Here is a 24,214-nt window from a genome sequence, read left to right as displayed (position 1 = left end):
ACTTGAATTTTCGAGAATTTTTTAATTTGAATTTTAGGATGGAATGGAAAGCCCTCAGAAACGGGAATATAAGGATTTTATGGTTAAAATTTAAATACAGACATATCTAGAGAGAGCATATTACCCAGAGAATTTAAATTTATAACCACGTAGTTCAATTGGCATATTTTCATTTAACGATGTCAATCTTAGGGTAAAATCTACTCCTTTTTATGGAGTTCATATACCATGCCTTTAATACAACGGAGCGGTCGAAGATTTACAGATGCGAACCGTCCATCAAATATCATGAAGTTAGCTAGAAGTGAAGAGCTTTGTCAATAAAGGGTACTTTGAAAAATAATGAAAACTACGGTAGAAAGCAATCTGATTTGCCATGATTTTTGTAATCAACCGATTCCGGTTAAGTTTAGTGTGTAGATATTGCTTCAAACGTTATTATAGGAAGTTGCAATTAACCTGTAGAAGGAAAAGCACCTGAGACGAATTCTATTAAGGATTAAAATGGTGTATCTCTGTGTACAATATTGCAACATCACAATTTAAAAAAATATTTTTTTTTTAATTATCCAACCACTGCACGAAACAAAAATATGGCGTTGAATTAAATTGAATTGAATTGTATGATAGTATACGTACCTTTAGGTATCATATAAACGTTTTTCACATTCGATTTAGGGGAGGATTTAAAAGAATCATTGTTGGCTGTTGATAAATTAATAATCACCATAAAATCCGTTTTAGTCCGATAGTTGTTTTTTTTATTTATTTATTTATTATGTAGTGTCTAAACACATACAAATTATGTCTTTAGTTTTGAAATACATTAAAGATTTTATCGTTTTTTGCACAAAATATTTTTATAATTCATCTTCTTCTACATCTTCCACATAAATATTTCCATTTTAAAAATCGTATATACTACAACTGGGTAACTCCAAAATTATCATTTTTTGTTACACACTAGAAACCCATATTTGAATCTTCCTGCATGCATGCTACAATAGGCATGTCGCCATTCATCAAAATTGTTTTATGATGATTTAAATGCATGACTTGTCTATTTGTAGCATTCATGGAGGAAGACAAAAAACGTATTTTCAGTGAGTAACAGTATAAACATTTTAATAATTAAAAAAGGAATGGCCCACGCTCAGACGCTGAAGTCTTTGTGGGCAATTTTTCCAATTCATGTTATAGCTTAATTTTAAGATGTATTTTTTTAAAGTTTTTTTTGTAATTATACTTTATGTAAATAATATATGTATGGAAAAATAATCAAATTAAAAAATATTTTTAAAAAAATTAAAAAACATTGGTTTTGAAGTTACTTTTAGTAATCCTCGCGCCATTTTGGTATTCATTATCTTTTAAAAAGGAATTCATTAACTACACAGTTAACCACAGTAATTTGTTTTTCAAATTAATGTCAGTTTTCCTCCTCAATATTCCTGCTTCTAAATCCAAGTGAAATTTAATGAACCGTTTAAAATGTCAAAATTCTCAGATTGCATCAACAAATTATTCTCCTATCTCCAAACTCGCGTATAATTTGTAGAAGGATGTGAACTTTTATTATACATCCTACCATACAATATTCGATAAACTTTAAAAGAAAAGCTTTCAAGAGCTTACAGTGGCGGATTGTAGACTATGTGTTTTTTTTATGTTTCGATGATACGCAAAAGAATATGATATGTTTGAGAAGCAAAAGATTTGTTTCTACGTGGATTTGCACTTTAAAAGATCCGGTACAGCATAATAAAGTCAGAACGTTCAAAGATTTTTAATTATTTGGAGCATACTTTAAAAAATCATATTGTGGATAATGTAAAAATATAATATCTTACACCTTAACAATGCCACATTCGACTATCCCGCCAGACCCTCGCACAATAGAACATTATCTGCAAGCCTTTGCAGTAAATATAAACCTTGTACATAATAAGCGAGGCAAAAAATAAACAACTGCCATCTAAAAAAGATTTACGTTCTAAGATAATGTCTACACAAAAAAGTCATTTCATTAGAATTCAAATAGATTTACGGCAAAGATAGATTTCATTTTGCGTAAGGTTGGCAGAATCCACGACATGCAAAATTTTATTAACTTATGTTTTCTATAATTTTGAATATTAGTTTTGCATATGAATATTTTAACAATTAATTAACGATTATATAGAATAAAAGAAAAACATTTTAAAATCAATCATGTTTTTCTACATAGTCAATACGGAAATGATATTAATGCTTTTTTTTTATTAAGCACAAAAAATCGTCACTTTCAAATGTACCTTATAATTATTATCCCTTTCTCAATCAATTCGTACGAAAGCTGGTACTTTTTTAGGATATCTGCATGGACGCCATAGCTAATTAACGTAGGTATTTAAATAACATTATTTAAACTGCCAGTTTTTTATTTGAAATTCAGTTTTTACTTTGATAAACTACATTATTCCAACATTATGTTCTCTAAATACTATTTTTTCGTGTTACAAATCGAAACCGTTTCATAAGATAGTGTCGGGAAAATCATAAATAAAATGGAGCCCCATATTCAATATCCTGATAAGGAAAGTAGTAACTCATAACATAAAACCAATCGAGTATTTCAGATAAACTAATGTTTGGATAGTTTCCCAAGATAAGGTGTTATATATTACCAAAATTGTATTATTATTCAACAGGTCTGTTTTGCGTTTTTATTTTTCTAATGATTAAGTACTTCACTTTATCCATGGATGGCCTCTAAATACAAAATCATGTATCTTGTATCAGAAACTTCTATTTCTTTCATATAGATATTATATGGACACAAATAAGAAAATAAATAATTGTGCAATAATGGAATTCTGTATTGTGTGATTAATAAATAAAAAAAAATACGAGATATAAAATTTTAAACATTTCCAATGTTTTAGATATTTTTAGAGTTTTGCTGATAAAAAAAACATATGATGAATTTTAAATAAGTATAAATATAAATAAGTATAAACAAAAGTTGTGCTTATTCATTCTGCACATGCAAGTAAACAAAACAAAAAAGTAAATGTTAAAGGTCACGATTATGAATGTTTTCATTTGAAAAATCATCTTGTGCCTGTAAAACCATAAAAATTGTCAAACAATATACATTTCTAGGCTTAATTATCGAAAATAATTTTCATTGGAAATTACATGTAGAAAGTGTTTGCCAAAAACTAAAAGCGATACTTATAAAATTTAATCATTTAAAATGCTGTGTTCCACGGGCCACCCTGTATTGTTTATACCATGCGCTGGTTGAGTCAATCATATCATCTGGAGTGAGTAACATTTATAACGCATACAAATAGGATAAAAAAATTCAAATTAGATTCCTAAAAATGTTAGCAAGTAAAACCAACATGATTACTTGTCAAAATGACTACGAAAATCTTTTCCCGGTGTGTAAAGTTTTGACGGTACAGAATATGATATACTATCGCCTGGTAACAGAGGACTAAATGGATTTCTACAAAACGCCGATATCACATAAGCATGAAACGCGCCAAAAAGTGAAAGGAAATTTCATAGAAAAAGAGCTCTAAATGCGTATGGAGAGAGGACCAGGGCGTAGTAAAGCACGCATAGTAAATAGAATACCGGACGAAAAAAACATTAGTGATATAAATATAAAAAAAGTAAAATTAAAAGTTAAATTCTAAGTTAAGTGAGTAAAAAAAAAAATGGAAACCAAACAATTTAAAACAGTGTTATAAAAGTATTTGTATATAATTTTTCATATATTTCGGTATCAAAAAAGACTTGATTTACTTGTATTTAATTTTTTTAAACTTTTATTTTATTGATATATTAAAGATTTTTTAAATTTTTATGCAAAAAATATTATATTGTGTTGTTATGGATTAACCACCTGCATAGGGCACATTTTGTTTTTAGTAAGCTGGTGGTAGAAATAACATTCTCCAAAGGATGAAATATACCCAGAATTTTGATGCATTTGGCACTTAACCATCTGGTAAAGCCCTCGAGATCAATATTAACATCTTACGGAATGCAAACATCATGTATTTTTATTAAAAAGGGTCGTTTATTGTATGCACTAGAAAACCATATGCTTCAACGCGTGAATCTCAGGATGTAGCGTGGGAAGAATAAATGTACCTATTTTTTATATCAAACCTACCCCTCCGAAAAACCAAAACGTGTATTATATAAATCCATACGCAGTCCTTTGGAGGATGAATTAGAAATGTAATCTCTCGTGGTTACTACGTCACTCTGACCTAATACTTAGTTTTAATATACACGGTATCTTTCAAGTGTAACAGTAAAATGATTTTTGTTATGTCTTTTGAATAATAAAATTAACATACAACATCTTCGTGTCTTCTCAATTGATCTGTTGGACTTTAAATATTTATTCTCTGTGTGTAGCACTACATCGGCACATAACAGTGTTACCAAAATATGTAAAGAGAGAAATCCCTGCAAAAAAAATCTTCTTTTGCAGTTTGGCGGGAATTACATGATTGTTCAAAGGAATGCTCATTTAAAAATTTTCATAAAAAAAAATAAATACCAAAAAATACGTTATAGTGTTTTTTACCTCCAAGCTTCTTAAAACTGGTTACCTTGGCACTCTCAGTTATTTTACGCATCGGCTCCTTTACTGCCCTGCTAAGGCTAAAAGTCGTATCTGCTAAATTGCTAATTTTAAAGGATATTACTGTTTTAAGCTTTGCCAATCTGAGTTCTTTGTTTAAACATATTTTTTAAACAATTACAAGAGAATACCTATCTCATATTTGAGAAACAGAAACAGATGTGAGGCTATCGAATATCTATCACGAAAAAAAACGCAAAACTGTTATTTTGCCTTATTCCAATTACCAAATTTTTTTCTTCCTTTAAGACGCAGTTTTGATTCTTAAAATGCTTTCAAATCATTAAAAAATTTATTTAATAATCAGTTTGTTTATGGTATACAATTATTTTTATCTAATCAGGAGTGTCTTCCATTTCATAACTAATCAATATGCATACCTTCTAATGTCACTCATATTTCGGTGAATACGTCATATTTATTTAATATTAAACACAAGTTGAAGTTGTCATTGTACCTTTATTCAAATCAGCAAATTTCGTTTTTTTGTTTTATTAGAGGGTCGAGGTCGAACAATATTTCAATTAAAAATTATACTGAAAATCAACTTTATGCTCTACAATTTATTATATTTCTCCAGATTTGCTGAAACTTTAAAGCTCGTTTGTTATATGTCTTTAAAGTTGGTTTTAAGATCATTCGAAGAATACAAACCGGTTTTTCTCAGAACGTGAAATCCTTTTTGATAAAGTTTAGCGATTTGAGTTTGTAGAAATTCGAAAATATTGTCGTTCGTGAAACTATCTCCTAAGCTATAGCTTGCATACGAAATGTACAGAATTAATTGTCGCTACCTTGTAATTTTATTGAAGTATCATAATTTAAAAATTTAATGTAAATATTTTTTTAAACTATTCTTTTCTTGCTGTGTTCGTGTACCTATCAGGGAGGGCGAACCGTGTATAGAAGCGATTATGCGCAGCTTACCATTATATTTGACTAACCATAATAATGTTTTATCGTAACTTTATGTACAGAAAAACAAATAAATAAATAACATTTATTTTAAATCATTTCCACCGTTTGTAATTTTATCCTAATATAAATATAATGTTTAATAAAGCGCGCCCAGCGCCTGCGGTGAGCCAAGAAATTAGCCGATTATTCCAGCTTATATACAAATCAGTATACTATATTTTTAATGTATTAACCCCAGTGCGGGTTTTTTCTCCTGGATTAAACTTGCAGATTACACAAATTATTTGAAGATTCTTGATTTAGAAAACAGTATTTCAAGCATTGTTTCTTAAGGATTATTTTACTTTTGACATAAGACCATAATTACTTTCATGCGTCATATCGTAGGACATATAGAGCTCCACGCGCCTGTTTTTAGCATAATTAATTACTAGAACAATTCGGGCAGTTGACATTTCAATTGAATACCTAATATCGACTGAACTCATAGTGGTATTTTTTATTTATTTTTAATGAATTATGTACTAAAGTAATGAATTATATTTCCATATAATATAATATATCACGAAGTTACATCGTTTAAGTTGATTTCGTGGATGAGAGTTGTTGTATCACACAGAACCACTGAAAAATATCAATTTATAGTTTATATTACTTACATTACATTATGTACCTCCTATGTAGGTACAAATATATGATATTTTTTTATAGCTTACCTGTAAATAAAATCACAATTCGCTACTGGTACCCATACAGTAATATTACTTTATATACAGGATGGATCTTATCTGCACCCGACGCCAATAATATATATCTACGGCACTGCATTAGGAGGTACCACTAAATGCAAAGTATCTACATCATCTATTATACGAGTGTAATGTGATCAGTTTTACGCTTCAAATACGAGTCCAAAAACATACAGCTTACCCACCACATTTCACGCACCGCATCTGAGGACATACCTAGATTTCCTTTGCGATACCCACATACACGGAAAATTTTCTCATTACTAAACGAGAAAAGCTACCCGAGGGAGCTTTCGATAACCGGTAGCCTTCTCATCTTTATGCTGAAAGAAGGTAGTACAAAAGTACATAATATTGTGCTTCATAGGATTGTGGAAAAGAGGGAAGTGAATTCTATACTTACTGCGATTAAATTGATTTGACATGATCAATTCAACGATCAGTCCAAGGACAGTGAAATATTGTAGTTTAAACCCACAATTTATATATTATTTGATAATATTTCACCAACCTAAGCTTTTTTGTCAATATATTTTATCAACATTTTCAGGAATCGAACCGACCACTGAGCCGATTTTATTTCCACTGGGTTTCTTTTTTCAGCATTTTTACCCGAAAAACCATTAGAATCATATTATTAACAAAAAAAAAAAGTATATTTTCTTTTCTTCGACAATCTGACAGACTGAAAAATAATTAAATTTTTTAGTAATGTATTTGCTACTTACACATTCATTTGCTAATTACAATATAATGTGATCCCATCCTGTTTCTTTAAGATCCTGGCAGTATTTCTACACTATAAAAGGACACATCACGGCATATTTGAATTAAAATCAGGAGTTGCATACTGAGCGACGTCTACAAAGAAACTAATGGGTCGAAACATAAAATTACTAATTTATGAGTAGTTTATTCGCCTTCTGTTTGATGCTCGTATGTAGTTTCTGGACTATTCTTAATGTTGGCACATAAGAAATTAAGAGAAATCCGCGATAATCCAGATACCGCAGGTACAAAATTTATAAATGTTGTTTAACAAAAGATATAATGAGGGTAAACAATTGGTTGAACGACAATTTGCTTACTCTCAATGCAGAAAAAACAAAGTTTATTTGTCCATCTTCGGTGGGACAACCAAACTCCAGGTATGAATTAAAATTACATCATTGCATAAATAATATAAATTGTAAAAGTAGAATATTGGAAAACGTCACTATAGTAAAATATTTGGGTTTTAAAATAAATAAATTTATAAAATGGAACCTACAGACTGAAGAAATTTCTAATAAAATAAAACGTTTAATTCAATTTTTACCTTTAAGATATATACTAAGGATTAATGAACCAAAACAATTGTATTATGGATTGGTAAATTCAATACTGACGTATGGTCTGATTGGCTGGGGAAGTTGCACAAAAACGACTATGGCTTCAGCAGCTATAGCTCAAAAATCAGTGATAAGAGTTATATTAAAAAAACCATACCGATACCAGAGTGATTCGCTCTTTAAAGAATTTCAAGTGCCGGATATTCGTCAACAGTATATATTGAGGTCAGAAGCGGTCACGCATCTCAACAGGGAAAAATACGCAACGGTTTGTCGTGTTCATAATACTAGACACCTCTATAAGGATCTGATTCTACAGAGAGGAGTTAATACTTTTTTGGCTCAAAGGCAGCAATATTATATAGGCCCGAGGATATATAACCTTATCCCAGATTCATGGAAATGTGGTGGGATTGTCAGGCTGAGGAAGGTGTTGACCACCCGGGAGTCAGAGAAATTGTTGTACGATGTAGAAAGACGTAAGCTGATTTCTTGTTTTACTAGTAATGATCTAGGACTTAGGATATAGAGATGTTAGTATTATTTATGTTTTCAATGTATATTAATTATTTACCTTTAAGACTGAAAAAGCACACATAATAATAAAACTGTAATTACTTCTTAATATTAAATTTTTTTTAAATTTATTTTATTATTTTGTTTTGCATTTTTTGTTTCTTTTTTATGTTATTTTTTAAACTTGCCAAACACAAGAGCCAGACGCGCTTGTACCAAGGAGAAGATTTTTTTTAAATACATCATTTACTGCTTTAGAACGGGGAAGCTATCCCTAGTAAGGCAGTTTAGATGAACCACCAGCAAAAATAAAAAATATAGGTGTTTACTTTTACTACTTAATTAATTTGTTGTATAAATAATTCATTGTAAATTGCTGTTATAAATATGTAAAAATAATATTTTTTTTAAATAATAATAAAAAAACAATTGCTACGAAATGTAATTTCTTTCATTCTCTCTACTCTTTCAATATATTTAGTGTGTCCACAATTACATACTACGTTACTGTGATTCATCCAGTTCCCTGGATTCTAGGGAAATTAGTAGATTGTTTCTGAACCGACACTTTGTGTCGAGGAATATATGCAAATAGCTTGAAACTAGTTTCATATTTATAGGATTCCCAGGGGCTTCACTAGAACTATCGCCTACGGCAGGCTGTTATTATGTATCACGTCGTGAGTTGTGACAGAGAATGTAATCAAACGTGTTATTGCAGTATCAAAATTGACAGCGATATTATTGAACTAGAAATAATTCGAGTGATATGACTGTGTGGATAGAAATCACAGATATTTGTCACAAATTTCTCAGATTGAGCTGATTTTTACCAGTGTTAGATTTCAAATAAACGATTCATATGCATATTATGTGCTTAAGTTCATTGAGTACACATAAACGTGATATGTAGTCATTGAAAACGGCCAAATTGTATGCGCTTGCATTGCGCATGTGATTCTTATTTTCTATTGAATATTATTAACACTTATATTGACTTAATAATTTCATCATCAAATTACAAACGTAAATTATATATATTTATATAAACGCAGTAATCAATATTTTTTTAACTTTTCTATTTATAGACCTAAACGTATAACTGCAACCTTTTTTGTATTATTTAAAATAATATCTATGTGTAACTTATGATTATGTGAATGCCCTTTGGGCATATGTACGCATAATATATTTTTTCAAATATGAATAGAAAATGTCTGAACTTGCTCGTATATTTATATTCTCTTCTCAAAAAAGTTATCCATCTCTAAACACAAATACTTTTAAAAAAAATCTATTTAAATGGGTAAACGATTACTTTGTCGACTCACATTACTACCCTGAGACAGGAAGTTCATTTGAACTAACAATGAGTCAGTGCTTTATAAGGTGACATACTGCTAAGTATGTAATTTAATACGCCTAACCTTGAAACAGTTACCAATTTACTTCTGCTGAAACCTTGTACGGGTTAATAATATATACTTAAATATCTTATGCCTAAAGAGCTTTAACAATATTAACATGTTATTTCGTTAATAATATCTGCAAATACAATTTCCGTGATAGGTTTAATCATTATTATTATTAGCAGTAATTGAGTAAACATACAGTCATAATATAATAAAAACATGGTAAAAAAAAAATGTTTTCATAACTTAACGTGATAAGATGCAAATCAATACTATCATCAATCTTCTCGCACGTGTAGAGAAGATTCCTAATTAAGGATTTTTATTTTCTGCATGCGACTACACTTTACTTCATATGGAGGCCTCACGCGTATTACCTTCTTTTAGCATAAAGATGAAAAGGCTACCAGATTATCGAGAGCTCCCTCGGGTAGCTTTTCTCGTTCGGTACAAGAAATTTGTTCGTGTATGTGGGTACCGCAAAGGAAATTTAGGTAAGTCCTCAGATGCGGTGTGTGGTATGTGGTGGACAAGCTGTCTGTCCTTGGCCGCACGCACGAAAGGTTCCGGGTCCGATTCCCAGTGAGTACACATTTTTTTAGTGCTATTTTTCTCAAGCCTAAGGATTTTGTGCGGTAATTCACCACCGTAGTTGGGGTTTCTGGGTTCTTTCCGGAGTTCCTGGTTTCCAATTGTTTACCCTAAAAAGGTGATACATTTTGTATGCGTTTGTGGGATGTACCCGGTAAAATTACTGGGCCGGGTGGATTGGCGTGGCATGTGTGAAAAGGGCCTAAGCATTATCCAAAACACTAAATTAAGTTGAATTGATAAAATATATTCGTTTCTTATGTAACCAACTTAATCTTAATAAAGTAAAAAATGTTATAAAGTAAATAAAACTTTGCAATCAAACATAATATTATATTTAAAAATAAACATTGAACCGAGTTGTGGTCCAGTGGCTAGTGTCGCGGACTCACGGATCAGAAGTCCGAAGTTCGATCCCCACTCTAAGACAACTTGATTCCCATGTTCTAACAGTGAGTTATTTACAACTCGTTGAAAGTTCCTCTCAAAATTTAAATAAATAAGTAAATCAAAATAACACTTTTTATTTTCATTTCTTTTTTAAAATAGTAATTTGTTTTCGTTTTTTTACGGTAGAGTTTTTCAGTCGGAGCATTAATAACTTTTATCACATGGTCTGTGATTCTCACTATAAAAATAAATAACATCGATTCACAAAATATTCTACGTATGCAAATTTAATAATGCGTTGTTATCGTATCTTGATTGTTTTTTTTGGTTACATGAAAGTAAGATAATCAGTCTTACGTTTCAGGTGCCAGTCTAGGGACTTTTAAATATCATCTTCATTCTCTTTCCGCACCTAATGGTGCATAGGGCACTGCATCGGTACGCCAATTGCAGCGTATCTTGATCAACTTTGTTACATGAAGGTAAGGTGATCAGTCTTACGCCTCAGGTACCAGTCTAGGGACAATGAAATTAAATATTCTAGTGTAAAAACACACTTTCAAATAAATATTTCGAATCAACCATGTCGGGAATCGAACCCGAGACCTCTTGCATGGTAGGTGAACGCACTGACCATTACACCACGAGGCCGACAAAGACACAAAGACACAAGAAGACTTTAAAATAGTCTAGTTGCTCAAAATTAGACAGCGGAGAGACTATCACTCCCTCTCATTTCTGTTCAATGTACTTCATAGTCCTAACGCTCCTATATACCTGCGTGAAAAATTTCAACGCTTAGCAGTTCAGGGTTTACCTCTTCGTTCTAATTCTCAAGGTACTCTCTTAATACCCATCCACAATTCCTCTTTCTTCTCTCACTCATATAGTGTCCATGCGGCTCGACTGTGGAATCATCTTCCATCCACCATCAAAGATGTTACTACATTACCTCTATTTAAATCACGTCTGAAGAAACATCTTCTTTCTCTTCCTTAATCTTTCCTCTTTTCCTCCTCTCCTCTTTCCTCTTTTTTTCCTTTTTACCATTGAGTAATAGTTTTGATTTAAGGTAATTTATTACGTTTATTTATATTTTAATGTATCTTTAGCTTTTTAATATTTTTTTCTATTGAATATGTTCTGTGACTTGAATTATAAAAATAAAACTTTTATTTTATTGGTTGGTTGGAAGAAATTGCCATTTGGCAATAAGCCCGCCAATGTACAAATAACATTATGTACAAAAAGTTAAAAAAATAAAAACACGTTTAAAATAAATATTTGATGTCGACTATGTCAGGAATCGAACCCGAGACCTCTTGCATTGTAGGCAAACCTGTTGACCATTTCACCACGAGGCGGACAAAATTAATTGAATACGTTGAATATCTCTATGTATATGTGAAACAAATAATACAATTTATGTGCATGAAGTTGAACCAGAACCGTGGACGACTTTTTTAAACTAGGTGGCAACTCCGAAGATACAAAATGTATTTGAAAATTCAGTCATGCTTCGTTGCTTATTGAGTATCGGTACTTGTGAAAACATTGATTACGTACAACTGGGCACAACGCATTGATCTATAAGAATCAAAAATTAAAAAGCAATTTGTTTGAACATTGTGTAAATTTTTCCCTTTCATGGTATTATACGAGCGGAATATTAAAAATACCACAGGAAACCCACAATCGAACACAAAAGATAAAAAAATTCACGGCATAGCAAATGTATTATTTTCCTGTGAAAATTCGGATAAATTCACAGCCGTGAGATGGAGAGCATTCTTTCTCAAGAAATAAGATTTGCCTGAATTTCTGAATCGTATTCCAACTTTGTCAATAAAAGAAGGATCGAAAAAAGTATGATCCCCTGGGAAATCAAAGTATGAGCTAAAAAGTAGCTACCTTAGGCGATTTAAATAATGTATTGAATTAAAATAAATAAATTCTGAATATATTGGATAAGTACAGTAAAGTCTTGACTATCCCACCTAAACCGGCTGCAATAAGGTCGGATAAGCAAAAAGGTCGGATAACACGGAAAATGATAAAAACGACATTGAAAATGTGTCTTGGGCAATCCACTCATTCACGTCCTCTTCTATTGCGTCTGACCAATCGCCACTTATTGTAACAATGGAAGTAGGCTGGTGTTTTCCGGTTCGGTCTCTTTCTGTACATTTTCACCACTCGGAGATTTTTAATTTTATTGGAATAAAACTTTCCAAGATTTAGAAATGGTGTTCGTTCCAACACTCTCCCACGATTGGGCCACATAGTAAGCCACTTCTTTCAAATTAAGATGACGCAATTTGTTCACCATGTCTTCTCCCTGGTCTATAGCGTCAATTAAAGAAGAACGCGGGTTTCTTCAAAATTTTCTCTTCATTGTCTTTAAGGTCCCCTGATCAATAGGTTGACATAAGGAAGTCACATTTAGAGGCAAAAACATGGCCTTTATTTCCTTATTTTTAACTTCGTGCTCGTCAGGGTGGCACGTAGCATTGAGAAGCAAAATTGCTTTCCGTGGCAAGTTTTTGGATTTCAAAAACTGTTCCGGTAGGTCGGATAACCGAGACTCTACTGTATAATATATGATTATGCTGTGAAGGTATTCTGTACGTAAATTATATTTTTGTATCACCCGTCGAGTCGATGGAATGAGTGCTCTCCAGAAACTATAAATGTGTTCTTTTAACAGAATAAACTTGTGTTACAAAAATAACAAAGACTTTCTTTTGTCATAAGATATTTTATTATTTAATGTTACGAAGTGAATGCTCATTCAATCAATAGAATTAGGTATGCAAGACGATTGTTTTCGTCTCGATTGCTACTCTCAGGTAAAAATCTTGAAAAAGGCTTCGTAGTATACTGCCCTGCTAAGCAAAAAAGTTGTATCTGTTGAATTGCTAATTTTACAGAGAATTACTGATTTATAAATATGTTTCTTTTTGGGCAATACCGTGTGTGTTGGATTTGCTCCGATGTTTCGGCTACCATTGCAGGAGCCATCTTCAGGGTAAACTGTGTGAAAAAGAAACATGTTGATACAAGTGACCGTGAAAACCTTCTCATCTATTTACCGTTTGCTTTGTTTTGTCGATCTGATTTCTTTTTTTATATTAATAAAAAACTACAGCAGAATATATCATATTTAGGAAGCAGAAATGACTTGTTTGCTTAGTAAATATATGGCCTATATGGGACTATCAAATTTCTATTACTAAAGCAAAAAAAAACGCATAACGAGACTTTTACATTTCCGACTTTTTAGTTGCGCGGGTCAGTGTAGTGTGAACCCGCTTGCCTACCATGTTTGAGGTCACGGCTTTTATTCTTGGCTGGGTCTACATGAAATTTCGATTTAAATTTTGATCACCAATTTGTAAACCGAAAGCAACAATTGCACTTATTATAAAAAGAGTGAAATTATTATTCTTTGTATTTTAAATGACCTGTTTTTGTCTCTGCATTTTATATGGCTTCTCAAATGTAGTAATCGGCTTACGTGGGTTTAAATTTTTATACTCATCTAAAGGTCTCGGGTTCAATTTATTTGTTTTAATTCCATTTCATAAGTAAATGTCATTTAAAACATCTTCAAATGGCGACATTAACATTTGTGGTGTTTATTTGCTGTTATTTGTAGATATATACTTTAGTGTAATCATACGGGACCACTAAATTGTGTTAGAGACCTCCATATGACACCTTATTGTCCTCGGCTGCAGTCGGATCAATGGAAGTGAGGCAAGTACCATGTGGATCTAAGGTTGGTCGTAAAGGGTGTCCGGCTTTGTCGTCTATACCCGGCGTATGGTTTGATATATAGGTCTGCACAAGCACATACTACAAATGACAAGACAAATTTTTTGATGTTACAGAAATTGATTAAACTCAATCGAGTATAATTTCATAATCATGAAGAATACATGATTACAGAAAAAAGAGGGAGGAGATGAATATTTTTTCAACTATTTCTCCCACAACATCCAACATTTTCAGATCCTAATCAGTGCATGTAAAGGTTGCCTACTAAAATGCATTCATATAATATAGTAACTAACGGACCCAACCGACGTTGTCCTGTCTGAACGTTGGGTTGCCTGCTATTGCCTTGGAAAAATATTTTTCATTGATAAGTAGGTACCTAAGAACTTATTTATAAAACATACAATAATTCATTTTCAAATATAGAATTATTTTCGCTAACGTCAAACTCTGCTCTTCTTACCAACAAGGGTGCACTTTATTCATGAATGCGATTTTAAAAAATCTATAAAATGTCAATTAATATTATTTTAGTATTACTAAAAATTCAGTAAAAAGAAATAAATTCGAAGAAATTATAAGAAATTTAAGGAAAGAATCCTATTAGTACCCACAAAAAGCGAATGTTGTTTGTAAACATTCAAAAACAAACTTTTTTTAAACACAAAAAAACAACATCCTTTCATTTATGTATGTGCGTTCTCGTCGAATGCAACCCTGGTAAGTCGATAAAAAAAATATTTATGCTTCTAAAATTTTTTTTACAGATTCGATTAAAAATTTCTATATCTACGAACATGCGCAGCAAAAAGATCTGCATTTCGCTGAAAACCGCACGTAAATCGGTTAATCCGTTTAAGAGGAGTTCAGTGACATCACAGGCACATAAAACTTATATATATAAAGATATTAAGCGTGTTGTCTAGATGTTTATTAAAATGTATGTTTATGTAATACATATTTTTTATATTAAGTATTCTTTAATATTATGCATGCTTCCACTTTCTACTATGTTTTACCATAACTCAACAAAAGGGCTCTTGGCCTCATAGAGTTAGGTATACGTTTTTTTTTTTGTAATATGTATCTTCATATGAATAAATTTAAAAAATAAAAAACAATAATAACAGTGGACATTTTTTTGACACTAGGGTCGGAGGTTGACTCCGCACCCTAGGGGTTAAATAATTGTATCTACTTATAACAGTACGTCGAGCAGTAAATACAAAGCTTAACGAGAATAGTTTTAAGATTAAGTCATTTGTACAAGTGGAATAGTCCCCTTACAGTTAAATAACCTTTTTACTGTATGCATTGTTAGACCAAATGATCTATGAGAATTTACACAATGTTATACATAGTTTGACAGTATTAAAATCATGAATACCTACTTGATGAAAAATTATGTTTGACATGACTACAAGATTCAAAATTTATTCATTCAAAATCACACTCGTTTAAATATTAATGAACTTAATAAGGATTTTTAGGCTGTGCCCGTGTCAAGCCTAATAATTAGCAATAAAAAATACCTGGTAAGATTAAATTAATTAAATTAAATTAATCAAAGACAATGAAAAAAAAAAAACAAAAATAAATATTAAAATACAAATAATACAGATTTAGATTCATACATACTCAATGATACAAAATAATAGTATCATTGAAATCAATAGAAAAAGAAAAAAACATAATTGAAATGATAATTTAATATAGTTATACAGAAAGCCAGCCAGCCATAGAAAAGTGAAACTGAGATAATAGCACCTTTGTAAAAAGAGTGAATGATCAAATCTACACAACAGTTGGAATGTTTTTGACTTAAACAAATGATAAACAATAAAAACATTAGTTTTTTATATGTTACAAACAATAAATCAGTTATTCATTTGACTAGGTTTAGCGATTTTTGAAAGAACTTAGGATTCTTCTATCGCTTTGAGTGTTTTCTGCAAATTGAAAAATACCGTTTTTGTGATCAACACCATTTTAAGAAGGTGATTAATACAGTTTTTGTATGAAAACGGGCTGGCTGTTTTTAGCAGAACATAGAATTGACCTTACTGCACCCGACAACATTAATATCTCAATTTTACAAAATTGTGGGCTGGCTGCTTTCTGCACAACTACCTTCAGTTGTGATATGGTTTCTAGAAACTCACTCTATACTGTAGTAAGAAATGAGAGCAATAAATAATATGCTAATTAACACTGTGTACTATAATTAAATAATACAAAAATAAATAGTGAAAAAACATAAAAACATCAAGATATATAAAAAGCAAACAAAAGTATGGAAGGAAATCAGATTAGTAAATTTCCGCTGATCTCGAACTGCAGTGGGAATTATATATTCATCATAGTGATTTTTTCGACATCTCTGAATAATAAAGATACGATTCTAGAAGTGAACGCCGGTTACAAATTTGTGGAAAAGAAGAATAGATGACCGAGAACTCGTGGGAAGGCGGCGGTGCTATTCTGAACTACTCTCGCGGCCGTGGGCAACACTTTTATCTAGCGTATTTTGCATGGAAATTAAAGCTTTTCTACGGCTGCGAGAGCGTTTGGAATAGCAATCCAATAGCTTAATCACAAATAACTATCGACGTGCTAATAAGCGACGTGATAACAATTTCTCATAATGGTCGTTTATCGTATTCGCGATCACAATGGAACATCCCGTAAACACCTAATATTAAATGTCAAAATATTTACGTTTCGCGACGTATAATCCTGCTACGCAATAACATATTTGAATTTCTTCGGTGTATATATGAAAATTTTTCCAAAACTAATATTTTTATTTTATATTTATTATGCTGTTCTTAGCCAGCAGTTGGCGAGCCAAATGTCAAAAAAAGCAGTCGCCATAGTAATTGTAATTTAATTTTCACTTTTTGTATTAGATTTAACACTATTAATCTTCATTTAAAACTGAGGAATCAATAATGTTTTGAGAAAGAGTAGCGGAGATAACTGAATTTTTCGAGAGGGCGCAAAATGTTATCAAATTCCAAGATAAACGAATTTACTAAAGATCATGTTTCTGCGTCCGCATCTGTAACTCATTTAACTTTGAATTAATTCGACGTAAAAATAATTCAAAGTAATTGGTTCTAGCTGCTTACTTTAAATGTAATAACTGATGCATAATTAGCGACATAAATCAAAATAAAAACTTTCTGGAATTCTCGTTTACGTAACACCCTTAGAGATTAAATCTCGTTATTCTAAAAGCTTTTCCAGTTGTTTTAGTATTCTTCACAGAGGAACGTGGATTACCTTTGGCCGTGTGTATAAGGGTATTACGCCATAATAATGCTTTTTTAATTAACCAGACGGACTTTACAGATTTTTGTTTATTTTAAACCTCCAACGCAGTTCAATGAAAAAAGTATTATTATTACATTTTAATTAAAGTAAGTTTATTTTCGTGGCGAACGAAATTTTCACCATTGTATTTAAATATTCAAAAAGTGGATTTTTTATATTATTACTAATAATATTATACGTAGCAAGTATTTTCATGATTGTTTTTTTTTTAAACTTGCAATTGCATTAAGTACTTTTAGTAAACTTGCAAAATTTGCTAGGCGCATGGGTAAAAAAGTGGGATGCCCATCGAGGAATCTAAATGCGCATTTTATTAGTTTTTTTTGGCTAGAGCCAACGGGATTTTAAATAAGATGATCTTCATGGCCATGGCAGCAATGCATACCCGAACTCAAGACATGTGTTGTCTATTTCCGAAAAAGGGAAAAGGGTTTATCTACTCATACACTAACGAGTAGGGCTGGGAGGCGTGTATCGGTCGGGAGTCAGGCTGGGCTGCTCCTTTCGCCGCCGGCCGTGGTGGGATATTGGGGACGCTGTCCTAGGTAGGATTGGTTTTTCATATTGCGTGTGGTTAATAAGGTTGGTTTTTAGGTTGGATGATAGGTCGGTTGATAGATTAGTTGATAAGTCTTGACTAGGATTCTAGATTTTGATAGGTTGATGCTAGGTTTTCGTCTTGAACTGGGTGGTGCTAGGAATATAGCGAATTTATGAACAATGATTTTCTTTTTTTGAGCTTAATAGGTTTGAATTATTTGGCCAGTGGTAACGGTTCTAGTTCTCCTCCCGATCGGACTTGTTCCTTCCAGTTTATTAACAAGCTAATCAACTAACATACCCTATCGCCGTCAGAATTGGGAAATTTTTACTGAGGGGACAGACAAATTGACTGTATACACTTAGGTTGCTCTGATGGCGATAGGGGTATTGAAAGCAGTAAATGTAAATTAAAAAAATAAAAATACGCGAATCTTTTGTAAACGAAAATTTTTTGAAGAGGGGTAAATTTACGTTCATTACAGCTAAAAAAATGTTTTTGCAATGTGCGAATCTAAAAAGAGGCCACCAGACCTTTAAAACAAGTAAGTAGGTGGAGGTTTCATGAATGTGTTTAGGCGAATGCGCTCGTTGGTCAATAAATAAACGTAACCAATAAATTTAATGAGGAAGTTCAGTCTACGGGAAATCGAATAAAAAAAATCGTACTGCTGTTTCTAAAAAAATTATGAAAAAAATCATTAGTTTCCGGCCCAGCTATGTTTTTCGTCGTTGTATTTCGACATTTAGCGGGTACGGGGTTCTACATTTAAATGCATGAAAAACTCTCCGACTTGATCTCGTGGCGTCGCGGGCGGTGTAATTTCAAGTTAACAAGTTTCGGAGGGAATTTTCAAAATTTTACAAAATCATATCGATGATAATACGATACACAAAAATAATTTTAAAAAACACGACTTCTTCATTGCTTCATTATACCAAAATTATGCCGTGAAGTTTTATTAAGGAACACCTAGATAAATATTATGTAATTGGTCTGTTCTGTGTATAACATCAAATTTGACATTTTGTTTAAAAACGCATTATACCGTTTAATAAATTCATACTAATATTATAAATGCGAAAGGGTGCATGTCTGCTTGTTTGTGTTTTCTTCAAATTGCAACGGGAGACCGATTGACGTAATTTTTGGCATGTGGAGTCAAATACATATAAGACAAGAATAATTTCAGATTTAGTGTTTTCGTACAAAATAATATTTATCTCGGACTCACAGCTTGCTAACAATGTTGTGTTATCAGCAAATCGCCGGTTTTACACTTTTCATATTATTTGTCGAAGGACAGGGCAAAGTATGCATCCCTAGCGATCGCCCTTTTGAACCAGAAAGATAGATTAAAGATAGCATTAAGGTTATTTAATCGTAAATATTTACTATGAATGTGTCAGAAAATGCATGATTTACCAACAATGATTTTTTTTTGTGTTTTAAAAGTTTAAACGACTGCAATATGAATTTTCGACCATCAACTACGCTTTTATAATTTATCTTTTTTTAAAAGAGAGACTGTCTAAACGGTCCGTCAGAGATTTTAAATTTTGTAATACTCAAGTTAAGTATTCATGGAGCGATTACTTTTTGTTAATCTTCTTGAACACTCAAACGAGATAGTTTGTTTATCGCCGACTTTGGTAGAAAATTCTCCCTTGAAGCATAAAATAAGTTGTTCTGTTAATTTACTGTAGGCGTCATCGGCATACTTTTAATTTCGGCTGATTAATTGCTTTCAAAATAATTGAGCTTTAAATATTCATTTTGAAATTAATTTACCTCATTAGCTCTTTTTTGTACAAGTATCACAACCGGTCAAGTTGCTTAAGTAAAGTGGTTAATTACACCAAAAAGCTTTTTGGCTTGAGAAAAATCAGATACATTGTAATCTCACCACAAAGAAACCAACTATCATATGGCATGGCGGTTTCATCAAATGAATCAATCTAACGTTCCTTCTGTAATTGAATTTCAAAAATTGAAACAAAACGATTTTTTCGTAATTGCGAGAGATGTGTTTCACAATAAAAAATATATTGTAAATACTAGCAGGCCCGACAACACAAAGTACGTCTATGTTAACCAACGAAACATTAATCAGTCATTGAATTTCGAATCAATGATTTTTTCCACGTATACTTATTTAATACCTATGAATAATCGGAGACTCTTTCGGGTTTTGAACGAAATGAGATAGCATGAAATATTAAAAAAATAATAAAATGTTTAGTAGATTGTTATAAAAAAGTTTTTTGTTACATGGTGACTATTATTATTTTCATGTTAATTAATAAGTATTGTGATTATATATATATTCAATAACTTTAAAGGATCATATATATATATATATATTCAATAACTTTAAAAATGACATAAAGTAGATGCTTACATAAATAATGAACGACTTACTGAAATTGAACATGTTAAATACTTAGGATTAACAATAGACAGACAATTGACATGGACAATTCATATCAACAATTTAATTAGCAAAGTGGCGACATTATCGAGTCTTTTTTTTAAAAATCAAAAACTTTGTTCCAAAAACGGAAAAAAAATTCTAATGTATGAAGCCTATGTAAAAACTAAAATAGTTATACGCAACTACTATGGAGAACAGGATATCAAAATGACATAAACAGACTACAAAGACAACAAAATAAAATATTAAAGTTGGTATATGACCTAGATATGAGATAGGGATATCTAACTGCAACTAGAGAACTTTTTAAACAAACTAAGGAAATAAATATAACTAAACTCTTTCAACAAGAATCATTAAAATTTATCCATAAATTAGCCACTAATGTAATTGTAGACGAAGAACTAAAACTTGTAAAAAAATGTAGTCAACATGGACATAATACGAGAATATCAGACAAATACCAAATACAACTTTCTAAAACAAGACAAGGACTATCAAGACTAATGAACCAGGGACTGAAATTATACAATAAACTACCAGACAAAACTAAACAAAAGACTCAGAAAAACTTTTCAAAAGGTGTAAAAAATATTATTTTGACCAGTATGAATGAAATATTTTTATAAAATTTTTGTAAAATGAATGTAATAATCCGTAAGGGTAATAATAAATAAATTTTCAAATTAAAAAAAAAAAAAAAAAAAAACTTATAATATTAGAAATCAAACACTGGATTTGAGTCTACTGAACACTTAATTTTATTTTTACAAACATAAAAACAAAAATTTCGTGACAATTGTTTCGCCTTGTTAGGGCATTTTCAAACGAATGTGAAGATTAGATGGATTTAATTTCCTTATATAGTTATACTAGCGGACCCAAAAGACGTTGTCCTGCCCGAACATTGGCTTGCCTGCCATTAGCTGGTTCAGCAAACGTTTTTTCTATATTCAATATTTCGATAAACTATATACCTACTAAGTGACATTTGACATTGAGTTTGACAATTCAATCTTTTCGTTTCGTCATTGTGTGATTTGCTGTTGCCCAAAGCAAAACCAAAAAAAGTGAGCAATACCTCGTTATCCTGCGCCGATTGGTAAGGCCTGGTTGTATGATCGTTATTAATAGTAAAAAATCTGTAGTAATAGTCCAAAATATAAAAAATGAGTTGTTTCATCTAAAGTAAGAAGTGGTGGATAGTAAAACTCTTTAAACGTAAGTCAAAAATTCAACCCGCCAATTTTGGCGAGTAAAACGTTGAAAGTAGAAAAATGAAGATGGTATCATTTTTTGACGTTTACCGGTTATCTTTATTTACTCACATTCCACAGTAATGTTTTATTTTCCCGAATAAGGAATGGACTATGCTTTTCAATGCTGAAGCAATCTAAATCGGAGAGTTCATTCGACGACGACTTTTTTTACTTAATCGTCAAAAAATCAAAAACATTTTGGAAAACGATTTGACAGTATTTTTCCACCCAACCTTGGCCGTTCAATTTCGTGGCAGTCAAATTTATTTTTTGTTTGTTTTAAATTTGTTTTTTTTTTTTTGTTCAAAGTTCATCAAATACATAACTCTTATTAAATCACCCTTTACTTATCTACTCTGCTATGACAATCAATGTCTCCGCGAGTACAATAAAATTTTAGAGAAATTAAAAAGAGTTTTTTATATTTTTATTATCTAACATTTATTAACACAAATGTTTTTTGATAATATTTTTCGCAATTTGGCGTTAAGTGGGACAAAGTAGGATTTTTTTTGGACACAGTCCGATGTATTCAAATATGATTTTACGCTCCTTCTTGGACTTTTCTTAATTCTATGATTATATTATGGCTATATTATAAATTTTCAGAGCTTGTTTAGATTACCGTATTTTTGTTGTATTACTAAATAAGATATTAAAATATTTTTATTGTTTTTCGTTTTTATTTTATGAAATTGTCAAAGGTTGTTATTATTTGAAGATTCTGTTGACCGATGCTATTATTTGATTGCGTTTAAATATGCCATGTTGTCACGTGGTTTAATTTGTTTGCCTTTTTGACGTTTGCAAAGTCACATTCCACAGTGTAACGATGTGTAAAAAATGAATTAAACATAATATTTCATTTTTGAGATTTGGAATATAAAAAACAGTTGTTATTTTTCATTCAAGTAAAAACGCGGGTGAAACAACGCATTGATAGTAGAACGATATGTTAAACCGAATCCGTTAATAAATTAAACTATAGTAAAACTCAACTTTCGTTTTAGAAGTACTTGTTTGTGATTAAATTCCAAAACATAATTTTTTTTCTCAAATATGGGCATTCTTTTTGCAAACGTCAAACTCCGGTCGTCTCACAAACAAAGGGGTGTACTTGTATAGGAATACGATTGTTTAATGTGTTAAATTTAATATTATTTTAGTGTTACCAAAAATTCAATAAAAGAAATAAATGGGTAAAGATTATAAGGAGTTTAAGGAAAGAATCTGATTAGATAAACAAAAAACACATGCTGTTTGTAAACATTCAAAAACAAACTTTTTTTATACACAAAAAACAACATCTTTCCATTTTTTGCAATGCATTTTCCTGGAATGCAACCCTGGTAGATCGATGAATGAAAAATTTATTCTCATCACTTCTTTTTTACACATTCGATTGAAAATTTTAATATCTACGAAAACGCACGGCGCAAAGATCTATATTTCTCTGAAAACCGCACGTCAATCGGTTAATCCGCTTAGGTGACGGTGACATCACATGTACAGAGGAATTATATATTTAAAGATTGCCATTATTATTCTCGCAAAAATTCGAAAATGGTTTCACAGATTTACGTGCGGTTTTGTGCAACATTTTCTAATTTACATCCTCAAAGTTTATAAATAATAACATCTTATCTTAGCATTGAAATATTTTTATAATGTACGTAAACGTAAATAAAAAGAACAATATTGAAATATTAAATCACATATTAATTCAATATGCAATATTGTTTATTTGTTAAAAAGAATTTCTCTTTCAAAAATGATTTGCTGATTCAATCAAATATACAAATACCTGTTATGTCGACATTGGCATTGAATTAAAATGGATTATATAAAACTCACCTTGGTCTGTAGGAAGCCCATGTATAGAAGCCGTCCTCACGAAACTCTTCTGGGAATTCATGGCTCCCAAAATTAGCATCAGCACAACGAGGACGTGGCATGGCGAGAGTTGGATCTGAAAATAACATTTTTAATTGTTACAACATGGCTCGCTCTTCAGAGACTAAAAACGTTAACTGCCGATCTCATAACTATATCGTATAGTATCACATAAAAGGCAGTCAGATAATATATTTTTTTTGTGCCAACAATACTGACCGTAAAGTTACTTTGTCCGCGCAATTATTTTTTTTTTTAAAGTATTTCTTGCTTATTAACCTAGAATTATTTATAAATAAGGTTTTATTCATTTTTTCATCGAGGTTTGGATGTACTGCTATGTATTATACATTAGTCTAAAAATAGTGAAATGTTACAATATTTATTAATTATTGTATATCGTTATTGCGCGA

At 31.3% G+C, this 24,214-nt stretch overlaps 1 protein-coding gene across 2 annotated transcripts in view; it reads right to left on the bottom strand.

Moving 5' to 3' along the window:
- Window positions 1–23,872, bottom strand: part of LOC148277032 (uncharacterized) — a 55,020-nt gene extending 31,148 nt beyond the window's left edge. For both annotated transcript variants that reach the window (XM_088233424.1, XM_088233425.1), the window contains exon 1: window positions 23,763–23,872. In XM_088233424.1, the coding sequence (XP_088089550.1) occupies window positions 23,763–23,841 (79 nt within the window). In that variant the 5' untranslated portion in view covers window positions 23,842–23,872. The remainder of the gene's footprint in view (window positions 1–23,762) is intronic.
- Between the last annotated feature and the right edge of the window lie 342 nt (window positions 23,873–24,214).

The sequence above is a fragment of the Micrasema longulum genome, unplaced genomic scaffold (genome assembly GCF_059751315.1).
Source record: "Micrasema longulum isolate JH-2025_06_02 unplaced genomic scaffold, ASM5975131v1 h1tg001100l, whole genome shotgun sequence".
NCBI lineage: Eukaryota > Metazoa > Arthropoda > Insecta > Trichoptera > Brachycentridae > Micrasema > Micrasema longulum.
The sequence above is the reverse complement of the archived record's forward strand: the minus strand, read 5'-3'. Positions and strand labels throughout refer to the sequence as shown.